Source organism: Sinohyriopsis cumingii, unplaced genomic scaffold, assembly GCF_028554795.1.
Source record: "Sinohyriopsis cumingii isolate HCF-2022 unplaced genomic scaffold, ASM2855479v2 utg000913l, whole genome shotgun sequence".
Lineage (NCBI taxonomy): Eukaryota > Metazoa > Mollusca > Bivalvia > Unionida > Unionidae > Sinohyriopsis > Sinohyriopsis cumingii.
Window position 1 is genome coordinate 116,735 of NW_028315943.1, and position 25,329 is coordinate 142,063.

The window sequence follows — 25,329 nt, forward strand, 5'->3', positions numbered from 1 at the left end:
TGTGAACAAAATGAAATTTTCATTTTGGTGAGTAAAACATCTTTAGAACTGTTCCAGGTGAGCACTGTGTCAACAAGGAGATGGGTGTATGCGATAGAGAGCGCTTAAATGTTCTTGATTCTAGCTTTTGATCTATCTCATTCAAAGGCATTGACTTTTACAAGACAGTTGCCGAACTTTTAATGTAAAATCATCTGTGATCATGATGTGGAAAGTATTTCTACTTGGTAAGTGGCAACTTTTAACATACATGTGTTTTGTGGGTTAAGTAGAAATCAAGTTGGTTTTTGTGGTTGGGGTAAGGTTATAGTGGATTTAATAAGTTTGGACATTGTGCTTTTACGATCGAATCGCACATGTGTCAGTTCAGATTGATGACGTTGATTTGTTTGGCCGCATTTTGTCAGTCAATACTCATTTCCATATATATGATTCACTGATTTATTGATTTTCTTTTTCTCTTGTTCAAAAATGATAACATTCAGTTATTTTCAATATAACATAGTAGTCATAGGGACATTAAAGTGACATAAATAAATATACTAGACACATTACATATAAACATATATACAAAAGTACAAAAGTATTATGTTTGTCATGAGACCTCAGCATTGAGATTATACTCCCTGTTTTACTTTCATTATGATATCTAGTATTTCAACTATTTAGGACGTTATTAATATTTGTTACAGCTTGAAATACTATTAAATTCATACCCACGATGTAACATAATGAAAAAATTAACAGTACGCACGATGTTCCGAGAATGAGAAAAATAGCATTCAAAATAAAAAAGACAAATTGTTCAACATTTGGTAACGTACATATGCGTGCGATGAACATAAAACTTGTACGAAAAGAAGTGAAATCACTTTCCTTTAAACTAGAAACATAAGCAATGACTATTCGATCCACAGAAGACTTATAACCATCAAGTACTATTGTGATGTTTGTTCATCTATCATCCTTGGTCAAGACAATTTACTCGACATGTCTTGACAAAAATAAGATCTTCATGTGTTGATTTGTCTCTAAGCCTAAAACCAAATCTAACCGATTTTCTTGCTATATAGGGTCAACCAATAGTGATAAATACAATTAGGATTCAGTTGTAAGTTTGCCAGACATATAGAAGATCTCAAATAGGTGATGGGTAATGATATAATATTAAATTTATAAAACTCGTTGAATAATTTCCAGCTTTTTCTCACAAAAGCTGGAAATTCATTAACTCGTTTCATAAATTCAGTATTAAATTATTACCAGTCTGAAATTCTTTATCACATAAATTGTATTCAGTGTAAAAAGAAAGAGGAAAAAAAACGTCTTTTTCAGCATTTTAGTCTGGTTTAGTCTATTTACTATTCAATTGTTGAGCGTGAAAAATAGTCCCAGTAGTAACGAAAAGTCTGATATCAAATAACATTGGAAAGTGTAATTTTAATGAATAACAATAAAGAGGAAATGTCTTTCTAATCAATAGAATGTTTGTCACAAACAAGGTAGTTTTCCAAAATTGGACCTCCGTTGAAATTCATGTGTTGTTCCTCAGCTCACTTGGTTAGGTCAGCTTTAAGGAATAGCTGAAGAGCCATGAACGTGAATTTATGTGGCTGTTTAGCACGTTTCCACTGAAACGTTTCCAGCATGGACATTCACAACAGATGCAGTATTTGACTGGGCATATCAAATAGCATTCATATTGCTAGATATTTCTCTGTAAGGAGTAATACTGTATGTAGAAACTGTATTAGATACAGAAGTGTTGCTGAGAATTTTGGAGACTTGCCAGTACATATTTGCAATCACATGATTGTAGTTATCCCTGATTGGGTATTCTTGTAACCGGATATTTACAAGATTTGATTTGGAAGAGTACTGTGAATGGACAATTTTGTTTCATTTGAGAGTGTCATTTGTCGACTTCCTTTACAAACGAAACACGAGTTTGTTTACTCCTTTAGGTTGACATTTAAAGAACGTTGTTAGGAGCTGAATTGAGAGTAACATGTTATGTTGACCCCCTCCCATCCTCTACGCATTGACAGATTTCTTAATTTCATTTGCACCGTGCAACTGTGTGGTAAATTGGCCATATTCCGACAGACATATGTATTTTTTATTTCTCCCTAATGTTCCTTGGGTACTCGATTGAGAAGATGGTCACCATGTTGCTGTCAGTCATACTAAAATAGAAAAGTGTCCAGAAGGCGATGTAAAGAAATTTCGCACGGTCGCAGCTAACCTGTAATTATAATACTGAGCAAGAATTTCATGAGCTTATCTGGACCAGTCGGATTCACACAAAGTGATAATTTAACATGTAATCTGTGAAGGCTAGCGCCTGAGACCACTTGAGCAAACACACCCTCCCCGGGACCTAGCTGCTGTTTTATTCCTACATTCTGTTTTCTTAAGGGGCCATACATGCGTTAGTCCCATATTCTCTCTCTCTCTCTGTGTGTGTGTGTGTGTGTGTAAATTAGCAGAAATATAAATTGTTAATGTTAGCATATTCCTTCGATTTTAAAAGTTGCTTGGCTCACATCCGTCTTCAGCAACATTTTAATTTTATAATTACTTATGCATTAAATGTCCTGTGAATCATCATCATTATCATCATCATCGTCATCTCCTTCCGTACAATATTGGATTATATTATTATTCAAGTACAATGACAATCTGAAAACTGTGACAAGGCAAAAGAGAAAAAGAGTTGCATAATAGTGTTTACAAATAATGAATTATATTGGCACATTATATACGAAATATATAGAGACTAATTATTGAAATATGCAATTGTGTATGAATATCCAATAGCCATCATTATGACCACGTTTAGATACATATCCATGTAATGCGGTACGAAATAATGCGTCATACGTTATGGTTATGATGTGTATTAAACACACATAGTATTATAGATCTGAAGAGAAGTGATTATTCAATGGTACAATAAACCCGGATTTCTTATTAATTGTGAACTTGCTAAGTATAAAAATAGCTCCATATTCAAACATACACAATACTCCTTTCAAAAGAGAACACGATGTCATTGATAAGTCACAATCAAGGAATGTAAGGTGAAATTGAATTCCACTTCCTTATGCAAAGCTGAACTTGTAAATTGTGAACAAAATCAAATTTTCATTTTGGTGAGTAGAAAATCCTTAGTACAGTTCCTGGTGAGCACTGTGTCAACAAGGAGATGGGTGTATCTGATAGAGAGCGCTTAAATGTTCTTGACTCTAGCTTTTGATCTATCTCATTCAAAGGCATTGACTTTTACAAGACAGTTGCCGAACTTTTAATGTAAAATCATCTGTGATCATGATGTGGAAAGTATTTCTACTTGTTAACTGGCAACTTTTAACATACATGTGTTTTGTTGGTTAAGTAGAAATCAAGTTGGTTTATGTGGTTGGGGTAAGGTTATAGTGGATTTAATAAGTTTGGACATTGTGCTTTTACGATCGAATCGCACATGTGTCAGTTCAGATTGATGACGTTGATTTGTTTGGCCGCATTTTGTCAGTCAATCCTCATTCCATATATATGATTCACTGATTTATTGATTTTCTTTTTCTCTTGTTCAACAGAGATAACATTCAGTTATTTTCAATATAACATAGTAGTCATAAGGACATTAAAGTGACATAAATAAATATGCTAGACACATTACATATAAACATATATACAAAAGTACAAAAGTATTATGTTTGTCATCAGACCTCCGCATTGAGATTATACTCCCTGATTTACTTTCATTATGATATCTAGTATTTCAACTATTTAGGACGTTATTAATATTTGTTACAGCTTGAAATACTATTAAATTCATACCCACGATGTAACACAATGAAAAAATTAACAGTACGCACGATGTTCCGAGAATGAGAAAAATAGCATTCAAAATAAAAAAGACAAATTGTTCAACATTTGGTAACGTACATATGCGTGCGATGAACATAAAACTTGTACGAAAAGAAGTGAAATCACTTTCCTTTAAACTAGAAACATAAGCAATGACTATTCGATGCATAGAAGACTTATAACCATCAAGTACTATTGTGATGTTTGTGCATCTATCATCCTTGGTCAAGGCAATTTACTCGACATGTCTTGGCAAAAATATGATCTTCATGTGTTGATTTGTCTCTAAGCCTAAAACCAAATCTAACCGATTTTCTTGCTATATAGGGTCAACCAATAGTGATAAATAAATTTAGCATTCAATTGTAAGATTGCCAGACATATAGAAAATCTCAAATGAGTAATGGGTAATGATATAATATTAAATTTATAAAACTCGTTGAATAATTTCCAGCTTTTTCTCACAAAAGCTGGAAATTCATTAACTCGTTTCATAAATTCAGTATTAAATTATTACCAGTCTGAAATTCTTTATCACATACATTGTATTCAGTGTAAAAAGAAAGAGGAAACAAAACGTCTTTTTCAGCATTTCAGTCTGGTTTAGTCTATTTACTATTCAATTGTTGAGCGTGAAAAATAGTCCCAGTAGTAACGAAAAGTCTGATATCAAATAACATTGGAAAGTGTAATTTTAATGAATAACAATAAAGAGGAAATGTCTTTCTAATCAATAGAATGTTTGTCACAAACAAGGTAGTTTTCCAAAATTGGACCTCCGTTGAAATTCATGTGTTGTTCCTCAGCTCACTTGGTTAGGTCAGCTATAAGGAATAGCTGAAGAGCCATGTACGTGAATTTATGTGGCTGTTTAGCACGTTTCCACTGAAACGTTTCCAGCATGGACATTCACAACAGATGCAGTATTTGACTGGGCATATCAAATAGCATTCATATTGCTAGATATTTCTCTGTAAGGAGTAATACTGTATGTAGAAACTGTATTAGATACAGAAGTGTTGCTGAGAATTTTGGAGACTTGCCAGTAAATATTTGCAATCACCTGATTGTAGTTATCCCTGACTGGGTATTCTTGTAACCGGATATTTACAAGATTTGATTTGGAAGAGTACTGTGAATGGACAATTTTGTTTCATTTGAGAGTGTCATTTGTCGACTTCCTTTACAAACGAAACACGAGTTTATTTACTCCTTTAGGTTGACATTTAAACAACGCTTGTTAGGGGCTGAATAGAGAGTAACATGTTATGTTGACCCCCTCCCATCCTCTACGCATTGACAGATATTCTTAATTTCATTTGCACCGAGCCACTGTGTGGTAAATTGGCCATATTCCGACAGACATATGTATTTTTTATTTCTCCCTAATGTTCCTTGGGTAATCGATTGAGAAGATGGCCACCATGTTGCTGTCAGTCATACTAAAATAGAAAAATGTCCAGAAGGCGGTGTAAAGAAATTTCGCACGATCGCAGCTAACGTGTAACTATAATACCTAGCAAGAATTTCATGAGCTTATCTGGACCAATCAGATTCACACAAAGTGATAATTTAACATGTAATCTGTGAAGGCTAGCGCCTGAGACCACTTGAGCAAACACACCCTCCCCGGGACCTAGCTGCTGTTTTATTCCTACATTCTGTTTTCTTAAGGGGCCATACATGCGTTAGTCCCATATTCTGTGTGTGTGTGTGTGTGTGTGTGTGTGTGTGTGTAAATTAGCAGAAATATAAATTGTTAATGTTAGCATATTCCTTCGATTTTAAAAGTTGCTTGGCTCACAGCCGTCTTCAGTAACGTTTTAATTTTATAATTACTTATGCATTAAATGGCCTGTGAATCATCATCATTATCATCATCATCGTCATCTCCTTCCATACAAGATTAGATGATATTATTATTCAAGTACAATGACAATCTGAAAACTGTTACAAGGCAAAAGAGAAAAAGAGTTGCATAATAGTGTTTACAAATAATGAATTATGTTGGCACATTATATACGAAAGATATAGAGACTAATTATTGAAATATGCAATTGTGTATGGATATCCAATAGCCATCATTATGACCACGTTTAGATACACATCCATGTAATGCGATACGAAATAATGCGTCATACGTTATGGTTATGATGTGTATGAAACACACATAGTATTATAGATCTGAAAGGAAGTGATTATTCAATGGTACAACAAACCCGGATTTCTTATTAATTGTGAACTTGCTAAGTATAAAAATAGCTCCATATTCAAACATACACAATAGTCCTTTCAAAAGAGAGCACGATGTCATTGATTAGCCACAATCAAGGAGTGTAAGGTGAAATTGAATTCCACTTATGCAAAGCTGAACTTGTAAATTGTGAACAAAATGAAATTTTCATTTTGGTGAGTAAAACATCTTTAGAACTGTTCCAGGTGAGCACTGTGTCAACAAGGAGATGGGTGTATGCGATAGAGAGCGCTTAAATGTTCTTGATTCTAGCTTTTGATCTATCTCATTCAAAGGCATTGACGTTTACAAGTCAGTTGCCGAACTTTTAATGTAAAATCATCTGTGATCATGATGTGGAAAGTATTTCTACTTGTTAAGTGGCATCTTTTAACATACATGTGTTTTGTTGGTTAAGTAGAAATCAAGTTGGTTTTTGTGGTTGGGATAAGGTTATGGTGGATTTAATAAGTTTGGACATTGTGCTTTTACGATCGAAGCGCACATGTGTCAGTTCAGATTGATCACGTTGATTTGTTTGGCCGCATTCACTTGAATGTAGTTATCCCTGATTGGGTATTTTTGTAACCGGATATTTACAAGATTTGATTTGGAGGAATACTGTGATTGGACAATTTTTGTTTTATTTGAGAGACTGTCATTTGTCGACATCCTTTACAAACGAAACACGACCTTATTTGCTCATATAGGTTGACAGTTAAACAACGCTTGTTAGGGGCTGAATTGAGAGTGACATGTTGACCCCCTCCCATCCTGTACGCATTGACAGATATTCATAACTTCATTTGCACCGAGCCACTGTGTGGTAAATTGGCCATATTCCGACAGACATATGTTTTTGTTTCTCTCCCTGATGTTCCTTGGATACTCGATTGAGAAGATGGCCACCATGTTTGCTGTCAGTCATACTAAAATAGAGAAATGTCCAGAAGGCAGTGCAAAGAAATTTCGGACGGTCGCAGCTAACCTGTAAGTAGACTGCTGCGCAAGAATTTCATAAGCTTATCTGGACCAATCAGATTCACACAAAGTGATATGTTGACATGTTGATATATCAAAAATAGTAATCCACACACACTGTATGTAAATAGTCTGAGTTTCTTCTGACCCTTGTCACCAAAGTTTTTGTATTTGGATACTTATGTTGGAGTGTAGGGTAAGAATCCATTTCCTATCGAAAAGATGGAATTCGCCGACACCATTTGGTGTCGGCATGGGATAGTGGGGTAGTCGCTTTCTAGTCGGCCCAGCAAACTTAAACGACCTTTTATCGAGATATACCTGCATTAAATCGATAGGAATATGATTTTTTCCCTAAACAATCGTTAGCATAGCAGTCGTCATTTCTTTAATTCGCTGACAGACAAGACAAAATTTACATGTTTACATGAATATGTAGAAACCAAATAGTAAAATTCAAACGAAAAACTTTAAAAGTTATATATATATATATATATATATATATATATATATATATATATATATATATATATATATATATATATATAAAATGACACAGAGAGAGATAGCATTTGGTACAAGTTTCTCCGTGAGAGAATTGTGCTCTGATTTAGGACTTAAAACTGAACACTAATTATTGTTGGGAAAAGTATTAATGTAAAATATCGGCGCTTCTCACAAATAATTATACACATTCCAACAAAAGGGTCTTCGTTTCAAGGTTTCCCGTTGTGTTAGAATAAGGCAAACCTTAACCTTTGATATCGAATATCAAGGCAGGCGCAAATGGTGTTTATTTGTAAACGTCATTTAGACCTTTCACGAACAATGCATTTGAGAGAAAAAAAGAAGAAAAAAAGAGATTGTATTGTGGAATATATTTTTAGTAATTCCCTTGCAGTCCACATGATTATGTGTTGAACGTTATGTGATTATGTTTCGACTTTATTAAGTATAATTCTGCTTTTCTGTGTGTTTTGACTTTATTCCGTTCCGGGTTGAGTGGCTATTGACAGATTATGTTTTAACTCCTGGTGGTATAATCTGTTTAACAAGTAGCTTAACAATAACTGAGATAATTTATTTTAAGTCTATTGCTGTATATATCGCGAAATAGTGGCATTTGATATCTACACTTTGATGAGGTTTTATAATTTATGTATGTCCGTATGTTAGTGTGTCCTTGCATCTTACCACCAGTTAATTCTTCTGAACGATGTTTTGCGACACGAAAGCTTCGGATCCTTGCTTGAGTTACTTGAAAAAGAGTGAGATTTATAGATATTTGTTTATTCGGGTTATAAAAGTAACAATTCATTGCAATCTGAAGTGCGTCGGCACCATTTGTCTGAGAGTGCTTTTTGTGTGTTGTATTTGGTTTAGATAAATATGCGTAGATCACTACGAAAGTTATAGAATCCAAATATTTGCGACAGAGGGAGTGGGATCAGTTTTTATAAGGTTATTGATGCAAAGCAGCGGATATTTATGATGGCTTACATCCTATCTTCAAGTATGTGGAAGATTATATGCCACTTTATAAAATTAGATTATAACAATCCACATTTAAAGTTGCCTAAAACTGGACATGGCTAACTTAAATGCTATGTTGTTCTAAGCTGTACCTATCACAGATGATTTTACATCTTTGCTTTTGCAGATAATATTGTGATTGTGGTTGGTTATGTGCGTTCATTTGTATGTCTGTTTGTATCACCCTACATCTGTCAGTCGGTTCTTCTTCCAATTATGATGTGCATCCACCAGCTGTCATTACATTTTGTTTTAGTCCCTAAGAAAGTCGTTAATTTGTTTACTCTCATTTTATCCTGGAGATTTGCTCATCGTGCCAAACGTTTCTTGCATTCAGTAGAAGCCAGCATTAAACAACGTTAGGAGAAAGTACATCTCTTTTGAGTTTATTCTGAATGAATTTACATAGAGTGACAAAAATAAACCAGGTCTCATTTTTTCGGTTCCTGAAAGATCACTTGCACTAAAAGTTCTAGTTCGTTGAAATGCAACTAATTTAGCACTCCTGGTAATAGACTAGAAGATCGTATGCGATGGTCTGTTGTCAGTCGTCCGTCCGTTCTTTAGTACAAGTTTGTTATCGTTACTCATACTACAATACTTGCAGGATTACCATGAAACTATATCCACATATTCGTAACAGTGTCTGAAAACGATATAAGGATACAAGAAAGACGTCATTCAAGAACTTTGGCATTTAGCTATAACACGTGGGAGCAGACTGCCCAGGGCATAGTCGTGTGGCTCTCTATCACCAAAGATGCTGCTGCTTGCGAGCCTAATAGGACAGCAGTATCAGAGCAACGGAGGTAGGCCAGGAAATCCCAACCCAGTAACCCCACGATCAGCGTTGCTACCATCCCATGTCTATAATGTCACAGAACATTCAGGGCGTACATCGGCATTATCGGCCACCTACGCATTCACAGATCATTTGTTCCCTCTAAAATACAAGATGACTGAAGTGGTCCTCATCGTCTTAATGGACGATCTATATGAAATGGTCTTGTTGATCCTATATACAAATGGTGTTGTTTGCCCATCAAAGATGACCGCTATAAAAGCCATCTTGAAAATATTGTTATCTTCACTCCTCCTGAATGGATGGTCGCATCAACATGTTTTCATTTAAAAACAAACAAACTTTTCATTATGTCTAGTTGGTTCAGCAGGAAAATTGTGCCGATCAAATATTCAATAGGGTGTCGGCCAGTCATCTTGAAAATCTTGTTATCGCTACTATTCCTGGATGGATGGTCATATCAACATATAGTTTTCACTAAAATGCTTCTTATGTTTATTTAGTACTAAAGGACAATGCTGATGATCTGTGCTCCAGTATGGACAGCTTAAAACTTTAAAACTCTTTTTATCCTAACTCTTCCTGAAGAGAAAGTTATATTGACGCGAGGTTTTCACCAAAACACTTTCTATGATGTCCAGATGATCTTAAATGAACAGCCACCACACAGTCGCCATCTGGAAAATCTAATTATCGCTTCTCTTCCTGAAAGGATGGTCGTATCAACATGAGGGTTTCAGGAAATGGTTTCTTATGATACTTAATTGGTCCTAAATGAAATTGGTTCCGATTTGACGCCCAATATGGCCACCACAGCAGCCATCTTGCAAATCGTTTTATCCCTACTACTCATGAATGGAAAGTTATCTTGGCATGGGTTTTTATCAAACGGCTTCGTACGATGTCTAGCTTTTCCTGAATGAGAAGGGTGTTTATCTGGAGTCAAAAATATGGCTGCCATAGTGGCCAGTTTGAAAATCTTGTTATCGCTTTTACTTCTGAATTAATGGTCACATCATCATGGGCTTTTCACGAAATGATTTCTTACAATCTTTTGTTGATCATAAAATAAAGCTGTACTGATTCGGTGTCCAATATGCACCATCTTAAAAGTCTTGTTTTAGCTACTCCCCCTAAGGGAAAGTCATTTTGACATTGGGTTTTCATTAGAAGAGTTTTATTGGTATGTAATAGGTCCTAAATAAAAATGACTAACCCTCAGTATGGCTACATGGTGTCTATCTTAAAAATATTTTTATCCCTACTCCCAAATGGATAGCTATGTCAACAAGGAGTTTTCACCAGCTTACTTGTTTTGATACATAGTGAGTTCCAAATGAAAATATTGCCAGTCGTACATGCATTATGGCTGTCATCATAGCTGTGGCGACAATCTTGCTGTCACTACTCCACCTGAATGGATGATCATTATGATATGGGGTTTCGATTAAACGACTGTTAATGATTCTTACTTTGTTCTAAATGAAACATTACGCAAATCTGAAATCCAATGTGTCCACAACAGCAGCTAATTTGAAAATCTTGTTAGTGCTGAAGAATATCAGAGATGGTTTCAACACTCAGCAGTACAATGAAGAAATGGTCTTGGTTCGAATTCCTTGAAATTTATTTCGCCTAATAAATCGTCAATTCCGTTAAGGAACTTTTGTTTTGTAATTGTTTCAGTCGATCGATATGGGCGTTTGCAATGACCTTGACATCTACTAATCGCACTAAAATAGACTGAGAAAGAGGATATGTTTTTTATCATTTATTGTTGGTCGTATATGTTACCTTATGAAATCATTTTATGTATATTGTTGTTTTTATTTAATATTTTACAACCTTTCTTTCTTTATTTCCCTACTTTTAATCATCGGTGAGGTTAGAGTCCTTTATAATGCCATCCTCGTCGTAACACTGTTTGTGTCAGTGAACAAATGTTGGCGTTCCAACGAGTATACAGTAGTTATATTACAGATTATATAATAAATAACAATATTTCCAAATGCTCGGGATCTCCGGCATATCAGTTCCGTCATGAAAAATTTATAAAAATATATGACAAAGCATGATATGGCTAGGCACTTTCGTGATTTATAGATACCGTTTTAAAAGCGAACGGTACTATAAACCATTTTATTTTGGCCAGAATGTTGTTTATTATAACATGCCCGCAGGTTTTCTCTACACTTTTTTCTGCAACGTCACGCCTAGTTGTTACCCTCCGTTCTTCTTTCTGTCATTAGCTTTATCGTCCTTCTTGTCCGTCACACACTCCCACTCTCTTTGTACACTGATGAGTGAAATTAACCAAACTCAACAATAAAGCTGTCCACTTCGCGACCAAGAGCAAAACTATATTACTATTTTATCATTCCAATGAAGTCCAAGAAAGGAATCAAAATGCATCATTTGTAGAAATGTTCAATATTATTCCTTTGATTTTAATCTTAAAATAGTAATTCTGTTCTATTAATAGTTTGACTATTAGCCGGTGTTATAATTTACTGCATGTGCCAATAATTGTGTAAGCTAGGTTAACGTGCGGGGAACAGGGGAAATCCTATGTTAAATGGGTTTGTATGTTTAACATGGAATGGTATTATAGAGACATGTGTTTATGGGAACAAAGGAGTTTATAGGGACAAGGGGAAATGTTGCATTAAAATAGTCATGCGAAGTATGGTTGACATTTTATAGGGACAAGGCAAAATGTAATGTTACAATTTTGATCTACAATCCAACACATACCATACACTATCCAAACACAGCACATGCAATCCAGCACCCACGTTTGCATTACTATCCAAATCCATACACCCTATTATCCAACGAAAGGGCTAGAAGTGTTTATACACACATAATTTCACACATGCATTCACATATGCTGTGACATATAAGGGTAGGAAGTGCTTACAGACACAGTACTACACCCCTACATAAAAACATACACTGTCATACAGGAGAGACGGAGTAAAGATTGTTTTACGTTTTAGTTGTCAAGAACATAGACAAATGCAACTACATGCATACACAACACATACATAAACACAATATTGTTTTGACAATTATGACTAGTAGTTGTCTTTTCTAGAAATCGGCATGGCCCTGAGTAGTTAAGCAAAGTTAGTTTTCTAGAAATCGGTATGGCCCTGAGTAGTTAAGCAAAGTTAGTTTTCTAGAAATCGTTATGGCCCTGAGTAGCTAAGCACGGTCAGTTTTCTAGAATCGGTATGGCCCTGAGTAGTTAAGCAAAGTTAGTTTTCTAGAAATCGGTATGACCCTGAGTAGTTAAGCAAAGTTAGTTTTCTAGAAATCGTTATCACCCTGAATAGTTAAGCACGGTTAGTTTTCTAGAAATCGTTATGGTCCTGAGTAGTTAAGCACGGTTAGTTTTCTAGAAATCGGTATGGCCTTGAGTAGTTAAGAAAAGTTAGTTTTCTAGAATCGGTATGGCCTTGGGTAGTTAAGCAAAGTTAGTTTTCTAGAAATCGCTATGGCCTTGAGTAGTTAAGCAAAGTTATTTTTCTAGAATCGGTATGGCCCTGAGTAGTTAAGCAAAGTTAGTTTTCTAGAAATCGTTATCACCCTGAGTAGTTAAGAACGGTTAGTTTTCTAGAAATCGTTATGGCCCTGAGTAGTTAAGCACGGTTAGTTTTCTAGAAATCGGTATGGCCTTGAGTAGTTAAGAAAAGTTCGTTTTCTAGAATCGTTATGGCCCTGAGTAGTTAAGCACGGTTAGTTTTCTAGAATCGGTATGGCCCTGAGTACTTAAGCAAACTTAGTTTTCTAGAAATCAGTATTGCCCTGAGTAGCAAAGCAACGTTAGTTTTCTAGAATCGATATGGCCCTGAGTACATAAGCAAAGTTAGTTTTCTAGAAATCGTTATGGCCCTGAGTAGTTAAATAAAGTTAGTTTTCTAGAAGTCATTATGGCCCTGAGTAGTTAAGCACGGTTAGTTTTCTAGAATCGGTATGGCCCTGAGAAGTTAAGCAAAGTTCGTTTTCTAGAATCGGTATGGCCCTGAGTAGTTAAGCACTGTTAGTTTTCTAGAATCGGTATGGCCCTGAGTAGTTAAGCAAAGTTAGTTTTCTAGAAATCGTTATGGCCCTGAATAGTTAAGCAGGGTTAGTTTTCTAGAATCGGTATGGCCCTGAGTAGTTAAGCAAAGTTATTTAACACATACCATGCAACGTTACTGATCCTGTTTCTTTAAACTTTTTTCCACCGCCAGTCCAGACACCAATACGCCCCTCGGACAATCTTGCACAATCTTCAGATACATTTAAGTGTTATGGAAACGGGAGGGGGATCATGGTGGGGGTTGCAAGACCAGAAATAATGCTTTATGGTGGGGTGGGTGTGATACATCTATTTGTATGTCTAGAGGATTATCATATGTCTGTACCCATGAAGTATTAAAGATCCTTCAGTCTTGTTCCCATATCCTCTGTATTGTTGACTAGATAATCTTCCGTCATATAATTAAGAAAGGAACACCATTATTTCAAGCGACAGAGCTTCAAAACATTCACAAGTATAGTAAGGTCATTGCTTAGCGCATGCAAAGTTCATTTCCCTGGAAACGTTTATTGTTTTTAACATTTTTGGTATCACATACTAAACACAATAGTTTTCAATATTTATAGTTTTAATTTCGGACATAACTCATTATTTCGTTGGATAGGGGAGACAAGGAATGCTATTCAGGTTCGTAAACGTTGTATGTAACTAGGGGACTCCCCGTTCCTGACATGCATTGCATGAAATCATATCCGTCGACAATGAGGCAATTAGATCAACGGCTTAAAATTCTCACGTGTCATAAACATTCGTGGGTGCAGCTTCTACGATCGGCAGAGTTTTGCAATGGGGAATTATTTCACTTGAAACATAATTAATATGATCTTCGAATTTATAATAAACATGCTAAATACCTAATTCTAACCGTACTTTCTACGAAAATTATAAAATGGCGAGAAAAGGAAACCATTTCGTGCATACATCATTTGAAAGAATGACAGATATAATACTGATTACATCACCAGACCGTCTTTCGACTTGGCATACTGATTAATAAAGGAAATTGCTGATTAATTGATAAGATAGTAATTATGTACGAAGGAAGTAAGGCTACTACGCCTATTTCAAGATCCCCTTTTTGTAATTAACATTGTCATCCGTTGCCTTAAGGTGGCGGGCGTGGTGTTTAGGACAAGTGTGTGTGTGTGTGTGTTTCTTATTTGACCTTTTCGTGTGAAGCTGATTAGGATATTTTATAAAAACGGTAACCTTTTATCTTGTTTCCTGCTACACTTAAACTATAAAGTAATGGATGGTAACCAACAAAGAAATATACTGATTGAAGTTTTCAGAATTAATGCCATGTTTTGTAAAGTTCAACAAATAATTTACTTACTTAGAACAGAAAGCGAAAACCTAATAATAACTGACAGGATGATGAATGAAATCCTAAATAGTTATAAACGTTCTATCACACATCCAAAATTATCTAGTATTCCAAACAAATGAGTTTCTGTTCTGTTCCGAATGAAGTTCAGTGTATTGTGCTGATGTGCCAATAGTCTAGAATTGATTTATGTGCTAACAGTCTTGATGTATAGCAACTAAATATTCCAAACTGCCTTTAAATGTTTTCACAGTAATTCCAAAATATTCATTTAATTTTGAAGATTATGAGGAACTTGTAATTCCAATGACCAATTGAAATAAAGAAATCCTCTTAAATAGTAATTGAACGAAACAAAATGAATCCACTAAGACTGGTGTTTAAGATAGGAATAACTAATTCTCAGCGAAACATCTCTTACATAACAAGAACAAAGAGCCTATTCCAGAACCAGAACGAGGGTAATTTCGGAATCACTTTAACTTGTCAACAATATCAGGTACTTAAACAGCCAGACAATCAGAAATTGTGACCTCTGGTTCTTAGGGGAAACATATTACCTGAACTCAAATTCGTTAACAATATTTCTTCTAAACCTTTCAAGGTCAAAAGTACACAATAACATGTCGACTCATACGAAATGACCTCATCCCATAGTACAAACCCACAATGTACAATATTAGTTAGGATTTTATTTATAAAAAAAATGACCATTACAATCTATAATCATACAAATTAACACACATAATATAGATATACATAACATCTTTCGTGGACATAATGATTGCAAACAATGAACACGCTTGTTTTGCGGGATGGGGTGGGGTTGGGGGTATTTTAAGTGCTAGTAGCAGTCGGTTATGGTCAGAATTGTAGGAAACCAAACGTTTCAGAGGCTAAATAATGCATTTCCAGACATGAACTTTTTCTGTTACAGGTGCACTGTGGTGTATGCAACAAGGGCTCTGCATTAGTACAAATAATTTGTATCTCCCATGCAAAAAGGAAGAAATCGGCTGTTGTGCCAATAACTCTGATGATTGCTCTAAGGATTATAACCAATACGGCGCAAAATCAATGCTGCTTAACTGTCCATGGCGCACGTCATGTAGACCGATGCAAGGTGAAAGGTCATTCAAAACACAACCACATAATGATTCCTGCCAATTCTCAAACTATATTATTGTTGAGGATAGCTGTTTGAACGGTATGTATGCAATTTTAGCTCGAAGAACCTCAGCAAAGTGAATAGGGAAATATGAAAACAAATTATAGTGTCCCTCTCAATATTTTTGATACATGACCTAAACTGTTCGATTTAAAAAATATAAACTAGTTATTACTTTTAAAAATAACTAATATTGCTTTCATTTTTATCTAAAGCCATTACCTCGAATCAGTAGATGCAGTATATCGTAAGAAAACATATTTAGTGGTATAAAAATTATAATGGGTTTAGGAAATTTTTCTTTGTTATGATCTTACGTTGTTTTCCTCTGTTTGTATAATTTTATTCTTCCCCAGGCGTTTTCTCGACGTCTTTGTAGAACATTACACATCTCGAAGAAATACAAGAGTAAAAGCCTCATAACGGTCTGAACTTTTAGTTACAAATAGATCATGAAAGCTATATTAGATTGCTCATTCATCTCTTTTGTACGTCGCCTGATGGCGCTAGTGTAATATGATATATCTTAACTGGTGATCCGGGTAGATAGCTTTGTTCACAAGTAAAATGACAGAAGCAGGGAACTATCAGATACACAGCACGACACCTGGAGGAGTAATAAATAGGTGACTTCACTTGATTCAAACGATTGATATGTACCTTACTTTGTGCATTGTCTCTGATTTCACATGTAGCACCTTCTCTGCTGGCCATAAAATGCAAAATGTATTTCTTCATCTTTATCTACCAAAGGTATTATTAACGAAAATAAATAAATAGCTAAATAAATAAATAAATCAAATGTAATATTTATAAATATTTTTCAGGTACTTCCCTGTTAAATCTCAGTCGTGATTTAAAGCTAACAGAAATGGAAGTAAACGTCATCTTTAATTCCTACGACAACGAGGCCATATCTAAAAAACATTCACCCAACTACACGTGCACTACAGTGGATACTAGGAACCGTACAGTCAAACTGGAACTTGTGGATATTCGGCTTCAAAAGCCTGTAGTCAAGCAGTCTTGTTCTATGGTCAGAATATCCATTCCCGATCAGAATTACAGCGCGGAATGTTCAAAGGAAAACAAGCTAAAAAAATGGGTCCGAACGAAATTTTGTATTGATATGTTCAATCTGAGCAACGGAGATTATCAAGGGACCAGTGTACACGGTAACGCTAGGTTCATAAAGCTTGCTGTATCAAGCAAAGTGTACCGTCTGTACTGCGCATTTACTTAGACACAAACTCCTAAAAGCTGAATGCTTCAGCTTTTTAAATATAACAAGTTTTATTCCGTTGTCGTTGTAGTAGTAGAGTTTAAGGCCATTTTTCAGCACAAGATAGGCTATGCATGGCGGCCAGTATAAATGGTGGAGGAAGAACCCGGGAAAACCCCGGAAAGAACCACCGATCCACGAGAAGCTACTGGCAAGCTTTCTCACATAACCACATTAGCCAAATCCTAGACTCGAGCACACGCGGACAGAGGTGAGGCGGCAGTGATCCGTAACGGTGGGCCCCTATTTTTATTCCGTAAAGAAGCGTTAAGTATATTTAGAGTCATTGACTGCTTGACCAATGAAAATTCAGGCCATGGAGGTCGCTGGTTTATTTACCCACAATGCAATGAAATTGTTTTGTCATGAAGACAATATAAAGAAAACACAGACTGAATTAATAACTTTCATTACATACAAGGAGCATAAACGAAAGTTTTATACAACGAAATGTAAACTTTGCCTCACTGTGTGACAAGACCCTCCAAGATAACTAGATGGAATTCATTCTTTAATTGCAAAACATCGAGCCTGAATAAATATACACCTATCTCACCATTCCCCCACCACGACCAACTCACATGCATAATTAAGCAGTTCCAAAAATATATAGAAAGTTGACTGAACAACGGTTTAAAACGGATTTAAAATTTCACATTGAGCTTATTCTTTCAACAGATTCGTTACTTAAAGTCCATAAAACAATGCCGCCTCATTGAGGTACAAGCTGTAAATTTCAATAACTTATTTGATCAAAGTTTATTTTATTTGTTATCACATTTTCAATCGACAATATTGAGTAATAAAAGTAATGTTTTAGAACACCATTGCAAAGCAAATGCAGGAGTGTTTGTGATTTTAGATTTTTAACGAAGCTGTAATAATATTTTTTTCTAGTCATATCGCTATGATGTCTGCAGTGTGGCAGTTTATGATGATGTCTAGCACTGGAGCATCATAGCACATACATGTAGCACCATGTCCCACTAGGCCACATTATCCTGACACCAGGCCCACTAGTACTAAAATTAACCTCTTAATGCTCAGCGCCAAGCGAGGAAGCTGCTAGTATCATTTGTATAAGTCTTTGGTATGACTCGGGCCTGGGTTTGAATCCGCGACCTCCCGCATCCGCGGCAGATGCTCTAATTACTTTCTGGTTTCTGGTAATATTCGTTACATTGACAAGCTACGGAGTTTATTCTTGCATAGAACGCATCATTTGAATCAACCGTTTATATGTTTCATTAGATCATGTTGTATTCATCTAATATTTGATAAAACGTTTTTATAGATAACAAAGATATTACAGACAGAATTTGCCGAGTAGATGTTTTTATACTATAATTATATTCACAAGTGCTTTGTATTTGATATCTCTGCTAGCCACTATTAAGATTATATTATATTGCATTTGTGTGTGTGTGTGTGTGTTTGTGATTTGGATTTTTAACGTAGCTTTCACAATTCATTGCATTTGACACTGGTATGAAGTAATTCAACATATGCCCTGAATACAAGTTTTCAATGTTTACACAGCATCCTCGCCGTATGCAGTCAGCAGTACAAGTCCAAATCAGGAGTCCCCGGATAATAGTGGAGGTGAGTAGATAACAAGGATGGTTTAGGAATTTGGATGCACTGCCCCTCCCCCTCCCCCTGGAAGAGGGAACGGGGTATAAGGTCACACTTTTATAATGTGGATTCTGCCTTATAACCTTAACCCCAACTAACTAATTGAGAAAGGGTACTCATAATTTCGTGTATTGTTTCATGTCATGTGCAGACGACAACGAAACATGAGACTGCAAATGCACAGGGGTTGACGGTAAAATGGGGCGGATATTTGTGGTGTCTTCCATCTCTTGTATACACTTGCAACTGTAAACCCATGCAAATAAACACCTGTTTTAAATCGGAAATGGTCGTGTCATGCACGATATACCTGACTGCATCGCTGTAGATCATATTATTTCAAAACGGACGACTTCAAGGCTCAGCATAAGTCTGCAATTGTTTTAAATCTCTCTTTTGGTAAAGAAAAGTAAACTTTTTGAGATAAGTCGATACAAGCACACACACACACACACACACATATATATATATATATATATATATATATATATATATATATATATATATATATATATATATAACGGTGGGCCCCTATTTTTATTCCGTAAAGAAGCGTTTAAGTATATTTAGAGTCATTGACTGCTTGACCAATGAAAATTCAGGCCATGGAAGTCACTGGTTTATTTACCCACAATGCGATGAAATTGTTTTGTCATGAAGACAATATAAAGAAAACACAGACTAAATTAATAACTTTCATTACATACAAGGAGCATAAACGAAAGTTTTATACAACGAAATGTAAACTTTGCCTCACTGTGTGACAAGACCCTCCAAGATAACTAGATGGAAGTCATTCTTTAATTCCAAAACATCGAGCCTGAATAAATATACACCTATCTCACCATTCCCCCACCACGACCAACTCACATGCATAATTAAGCAGTTCCAAATATATATTGAAAGTTGACTGAACAACGGTTTAAAATGGATTTAAAATTTCACATTGAGCTTATTCTTTCAACAGATTCGTTACTTAAAGTCCATAAAACAATGCCGCCTCATTGAGGTACAAGCTGTAAATTTCAATAACTTATTTGATCAAAGTTTATTTTATTTGTTATCACATTTTCAGTCAACAATATTGAGTAATAAAAGTAATATTTAAGAACACCATTGCTAAGCAAATGCAGGAGTGTTTGTGATTTTAAATTTTTAACGAAGCTGTAATAATAATTTTTTCTAGTCATATCGCTATGATGTTTGCAGTGTGGCAGTTTATGATGATGTCTAGCACTGGAGCATCATAGCACATACATGTAGCACCATGTCCCACTAGGCCACATTATCCTGACACCAGGCCCACTAGTACTAAAATTAACCTCTTAATGCTCAGCGCCAAGCGAGGAAGCTGCTAGTATCATTTGTGTAAGTCTTTGATATGACTCGGGCCTGGATTGGAACCCGCGACCTCCAGCATCCAGATGCTCTAATTACTTTCTGGTTTCTGGTAATATTCGTTACATTGACAAGCTACGGAGTTTATTCTTGCATAGAACGCATCATTTGAATCAACCGTTTATATGTTTCATTAGATCATATTGTATTCATCTAATATTTGATAAAACGTTTTTATAGATAACAAAGATATTACAGACAGAATTTGCCGAGTAGATGTTTTTATACTATAATTATATTCACAAGTGCTTTGTATTTGATATCTCTGCTAGCCACTATTAAGATTATATTATATTGCATTGGTGTGTGTGTGTGTGTTTGTGATTTGGATTTTTAACGTAGCTTTAACAATTCATTGCATTTGACACTGGTATGAAGTAATTCAACATATGCCCTGAATACAAGTTTTCAATGTTTACACAGCATCCTCGCCGTATGCAGTCAGCAGTACAAGTCCAAATCAGGAGTCCCCGGATAATAGTGGAGGTGAGTAGATAACAAGATGGTTTAGGATTTTGGATGCACTGCCCCTCCCCCTCCCCCTGGAAGAGGGAACGGGGTATAAGGTCACACTTTTATAATGTGGATTCTGCCTTATAACCTTAAACCCAACTAACTAATTGAGAAAGGGTACTCATAATTTCGTGTATTGTTTCATGTCATATGCAGACGACAACGAAACATGAGACTGCAAATGCACAGGGGTTGACGGTAAAATGGGGCGGATATTTGTGGTGTCTTCCATCTCTTGTATACACTTGCAACTGTAAACCCATGCAAATAAACACCTGTTTTAAATTGGAAATGGTCGTGTCATGCACGATATACCTGACTGCATCGCTGTAGATCATATTATTTCAAAACGGACGACTTCAAGGCTCAAGGCTCAGCATAAGTCTACAATTATTTTAAATCTCTCTTTTAGTAAAGAAAAGTAAAGTTTTTGAGACAAATCGATACAAGATATATATATATATATATATATATATATATATATATATATATATATATATATATATATATATATGATACAAGCCAAGATTAGCCTCGCATTTGCAAGCAAGAAAGCCAATTTGTCCCTGTTTATGTATTTCGCAATTAAGGGCTTTCGGATGCTTCGACGGTAAGTGTAAATTTCACTCAGTAGATTGGGCAACCCCGCTCTTAGGAGTGTAATATGCTCATCTCTCAACAAGCTGACATCGTTCATAGTAGACACACAGTCATGTCTTATGTTTCTACTACAAGAAGGATGTCAAAGGACTTACGGTAGATTACTACGTCTTGAACTCTAGAAAATTACCTACCAAATAGGAAGGTACATTAAATGTGTCATTAGTGCGCGAATAAAATGTTTGCCATGTTTGCAGAGGAACACAAACTTGTGAGAAAGTGACATAATTCACTAAATATTGCAATAATAATATCGCTTATTTGCGAAAATGTTATGCTTCGAAATGGTGAAATTAATTACCCGCAAAAGAGTAATGATACTTGATTTACAGTACTTTTTCCTTTTTCATTTACAGAAAACAAAAATATTGTCATTATCGGTGTTCTGGTTCCAATTCTATTCCTAATAGTTGTTTCTATTGTTGGAATCATCGTCATTCGGCACAGGTGAGCAGGATATTTTGCTTGTAACAAATTAACTCCCACCCCACCCCAACAAAAAACAACAGATTATGAGAATTCCTTTGGAAAAGCTTACGGATTGAACTTTAGTGTACATATTTAAAACGTATTGAAAGTTTCAAGTTGTGGATAACACCACGCATGGTTCATCTACCTTTCTTTATTATTTTTTTCAGTAATCACTTTAATTTGACATTTTGTGTAGAAATCTGATTTTCTAATCCAGAAATGTGAAATGTTTCTTCAACACTTTAAAATTGTCATAATAAAATCATAAATTGTGTTTATTTTTCATACTTATTATAGTCATCAATGGGAGATAACTCAAAGTAACTTTTAAATCGTTTATTCAAAACTTTACAATTTTATTGGGTCCAGAGTATTTATGGTAGAAAAGAATGAGTAATCAATCTTGATGATACGTATACACAGACAAAATTTAAAACAAAGTATATAAATGAAAAGTACCCAAGTATTAAAGGTAAGGTTCACGACTAGAGGTACAAATTAAGAGACCATGAACAAGGCGGATACAGGTTTATTGATATAAATTTGAGATACTCGAGGATCTTAGCCTAACCTATGTTTTGTTTTAGACATCAACACAGCCTCGTGGTAGAAATTCAGAACCGAGCTATGTGTGATGAATCGGCTATGGGAGACCATAACACAGAGGTGAATGAAACTTTATCCAACTCAGACAGCTCAGAGATATATATTTCCAGTGTGCTATATGTAAATACAGTCGAGGATAAACATTCAAAGAGAAATAGAGCCATTGAAATAGAAACGTCGATAAATGCTTTAGAATTTGAAAGTGAATATCGCTCTGTACAATTAAAGCCACAAAGTTTCTCGAATGATGCAGAAGGAAGGAAAACGACTGACAAAGTTCTGAAGGTCATAAGGTCATCTGATGATTATATTGAGTTCATACACGGTGAATTATACGATAAACCAAAAGAGCCGAAGTCAGTGGACAAAATTGTTATAGCAAACAAACAAAAGCAAAGAATACCAAAGACGGAAAAATCATCTAGTGAAAAATCAAGCGAGGATAATTCTGATGTGTTTGTGTATGATTATGCTAATGCAACGGGTGGAAATGGGTGCCTTCCAGTTGATGAGCATTTGATGGAGGACAACATATACGAGGCATGTGATGATCACGTTACAAGAAGTAGGGATGATTGCGATAAGACAAACAATGAATTTATATATGATTATGCTGAATCTGCATCCATAAAATGCTATCACATATACTCAGTTTCCATGGAAAACAAAAATGTGTCCTTTGACGAAGGCAATGAAATTATACAGCCACCCAAAGTCACTTCAAATTGCCACTGTGTGCCACAAACTGATATTTTACAACCAGAGTCATCATTAGCAGCAACGGCACATTCTTCACTGCAAACCTCATCATTATCATCAAATATACCTACAAACCCCACGTATGTAAATAGTCCCAGACCAAGAGCAGCAAACAAACCCATCACGGCCTCAAAACCCAATGCAACTGATGGATATGCCAACAGTCACAAATTATGGGCCGGCAATAGGAAGCAGGGCCATCTGAACTGATCGTAAATGGGGGTTATTTTAAAAATAAAGGAAATGAGAGACATTCTAATGTGGTAAAATCTATTTTGTCAACTGGTGTGTGCTTTGAAATATGTGTTTGAAAGTCAAGGAAAAACAAATTCATTTACAGATAATGTAGACTCAGAAACCTGAGGATCATATTTCTTGTATGGATGGAGAAGGGAATGGTAAATGTATGTATGTATGTATGTATGTACTGAGGGATGTTTATATGAATGCATGGATGAAGTTATGCTAAAGTTTTGTATGTAGTCGCATTGTCATGTACAGTTGTTAACAAATTAATGTTATTTGGTATGTAGATTTTGGAGTGTACGATAATAATTTAACAAACAACTAAATAAGCTGGCTTGTTCTGCGGGTATTGCCTAGCTTTATCGTTTGGAAAGGATAATACTCGATAAGCCCCCAGTCAGATTTATTAGAGTCGTATCAAACTCATATAGATAAAACAAATCCATCTCTCTACCCAATGTATGTATTTAATTCTTATCCAGAATGGCTTTTAATACAGAAAAAACGACCATTAAATCCAATGCTTTTCCCTTTGTTGTTGAACCTGTATTCGTGGATTATAGACAGCATGGTTAACACGCCCCAGTAAAGCTGACTGCAGAAAAGAGATAGATCTAAGATTCGTCATTTGCACAACGTATGCCTAATAGTCAATACTATTATATATGTCTAAATGGTGTGTATATATACGTTAAAATCAGTTGATAATTCTCACATCTAAATTCGTTTTCATTTAATAAGGTATCCCCATGTTTATGCTTCAAATGCTATTGATTGTAAAAGGAAACTATGATATCCACTGTAAAAAGAAAATATATTCATTGTAAAAGGAGACTATGATATTGATTGCAAAAGGAAATTGTTATATTCATTGTAAAAGAAAACTATTATATTCACTATTAAAGGAAATTGTTATCATTGTAATAGGATACTATTATATTCACTGTAAAATGAACTTGTTATATTTATTGTAAAGGAAAACTATTATGTTCACTGTAAAAGGAAATTGTTATATTCATTGTGAAAGGAAAGTGTTATGTTCATTGTGAAAGGAAACTATTATATTCATTTAAAAGGAACCTATTATATTCATTGCAAAACGAAATTGTTATATTGATTGTGAAAGGAAACTATTATATTCACATAAAAGGAAATTGTTATATTCATTGTAAAAGGAAACTGTTATATTTACTGTAAAAGAAAAGTATTATATTCACTGTAAAAAATTAAAAATTCTTGAGATAAAAGAAAGAAAATTATACAGGCTCGAAAGAAATTCCTATTATTCCCCTCCCAAATTTAAAAAAAAAAAAATACATGTTAAAGATAAAACCAAGCAATGAATACAAGTAATATTGGTTAATAGTCAATTTAAAGAAAGAACCACATTTTTCAGATCAGATAAATGTAAAAAATGCTTTTCCTTTGCATTCATTGGGAATCCATTCAGAAGAACAATTTATAAATACTCACGCGCGCATGGGCAAACACCCTCAAATACGTCATCGAGCTTTTGACATCTTATTCTTTTTAAACAGCAGCATAATTGAGAATAAATATAATTTTTACCCGATTATAGACTTGCAATCAGCGTATAGAATTTACCGCGTCATCTGAAATAATGCAGCAACTACGGTACTGACAAGATCTCACTTTATGCATGCGCACACTCACACGTGGACGTACGCAACAAACATGTACAAATCAAACTGAAAATAGAACCAAACAGTATACAGAAGATATTGAAAACGTGGC

General features: G+C 35.1%; 1 protein-coding gene across 2 annotated transcripts; it reads left to right on the forward strand.

Annotated features, from left to right (window-relative positions):
- LOC149773011 (uncharacterized) lies at window positions 1–24,833 on the forward strand. Of its 2 annotated transcripts, XM_089946877.1 has the most exons (7): window positions 1–227; window positions 15,774–16,043; window positions 16,832–17,179; window positions 18,826–18,888; window positions 20,743–20,805; window positions 21,849–21,939; window positions 22,551–24,833. In XM_089946877.1, the coding sequence occupies exons 1-7, from the start codon at window positions 203–205 to the stop codon at window positions 23,536–23,538; spliced, it is 1,848 nt and encodes a 615-aa protein (XP_089803003.1). In that variant the 5' UTR covers window positions 1–202; the 3' UTR covers window positions 23,539–24,833. The 2 variants fall into 2 exon arrangements, with proteins under 2 accessions (XP_089803003.1, XP_089803004.1); XM_089946878.1 differs by lacking the exon at window positions 16,832–17,179.
- The last annotated feature ends 496 nt before the right edge of the window (window positions 24,834–25,329 follow it).

Coding starts and splice junctions, on each gene's coding strand:
- LOC149773011 (XM_089946877.1), top strand. CDS start 203: ATGATGTGGAAAGTATTTCTACTTG. Junction 17,180..18,825: donor TCAAGGGACCAGTGTACACG/GTAACGCTAGGT, acceptor ATGTTTACACAG/CATCCTCGCCGTATGCAGTC. Junction 20,806..21,848: donor GTCCCCGGATAATAGTGGAG/GTGAGTAGATAA, acceptor TTTCATTTACAG/AAAACAAAAATATTGTCATT.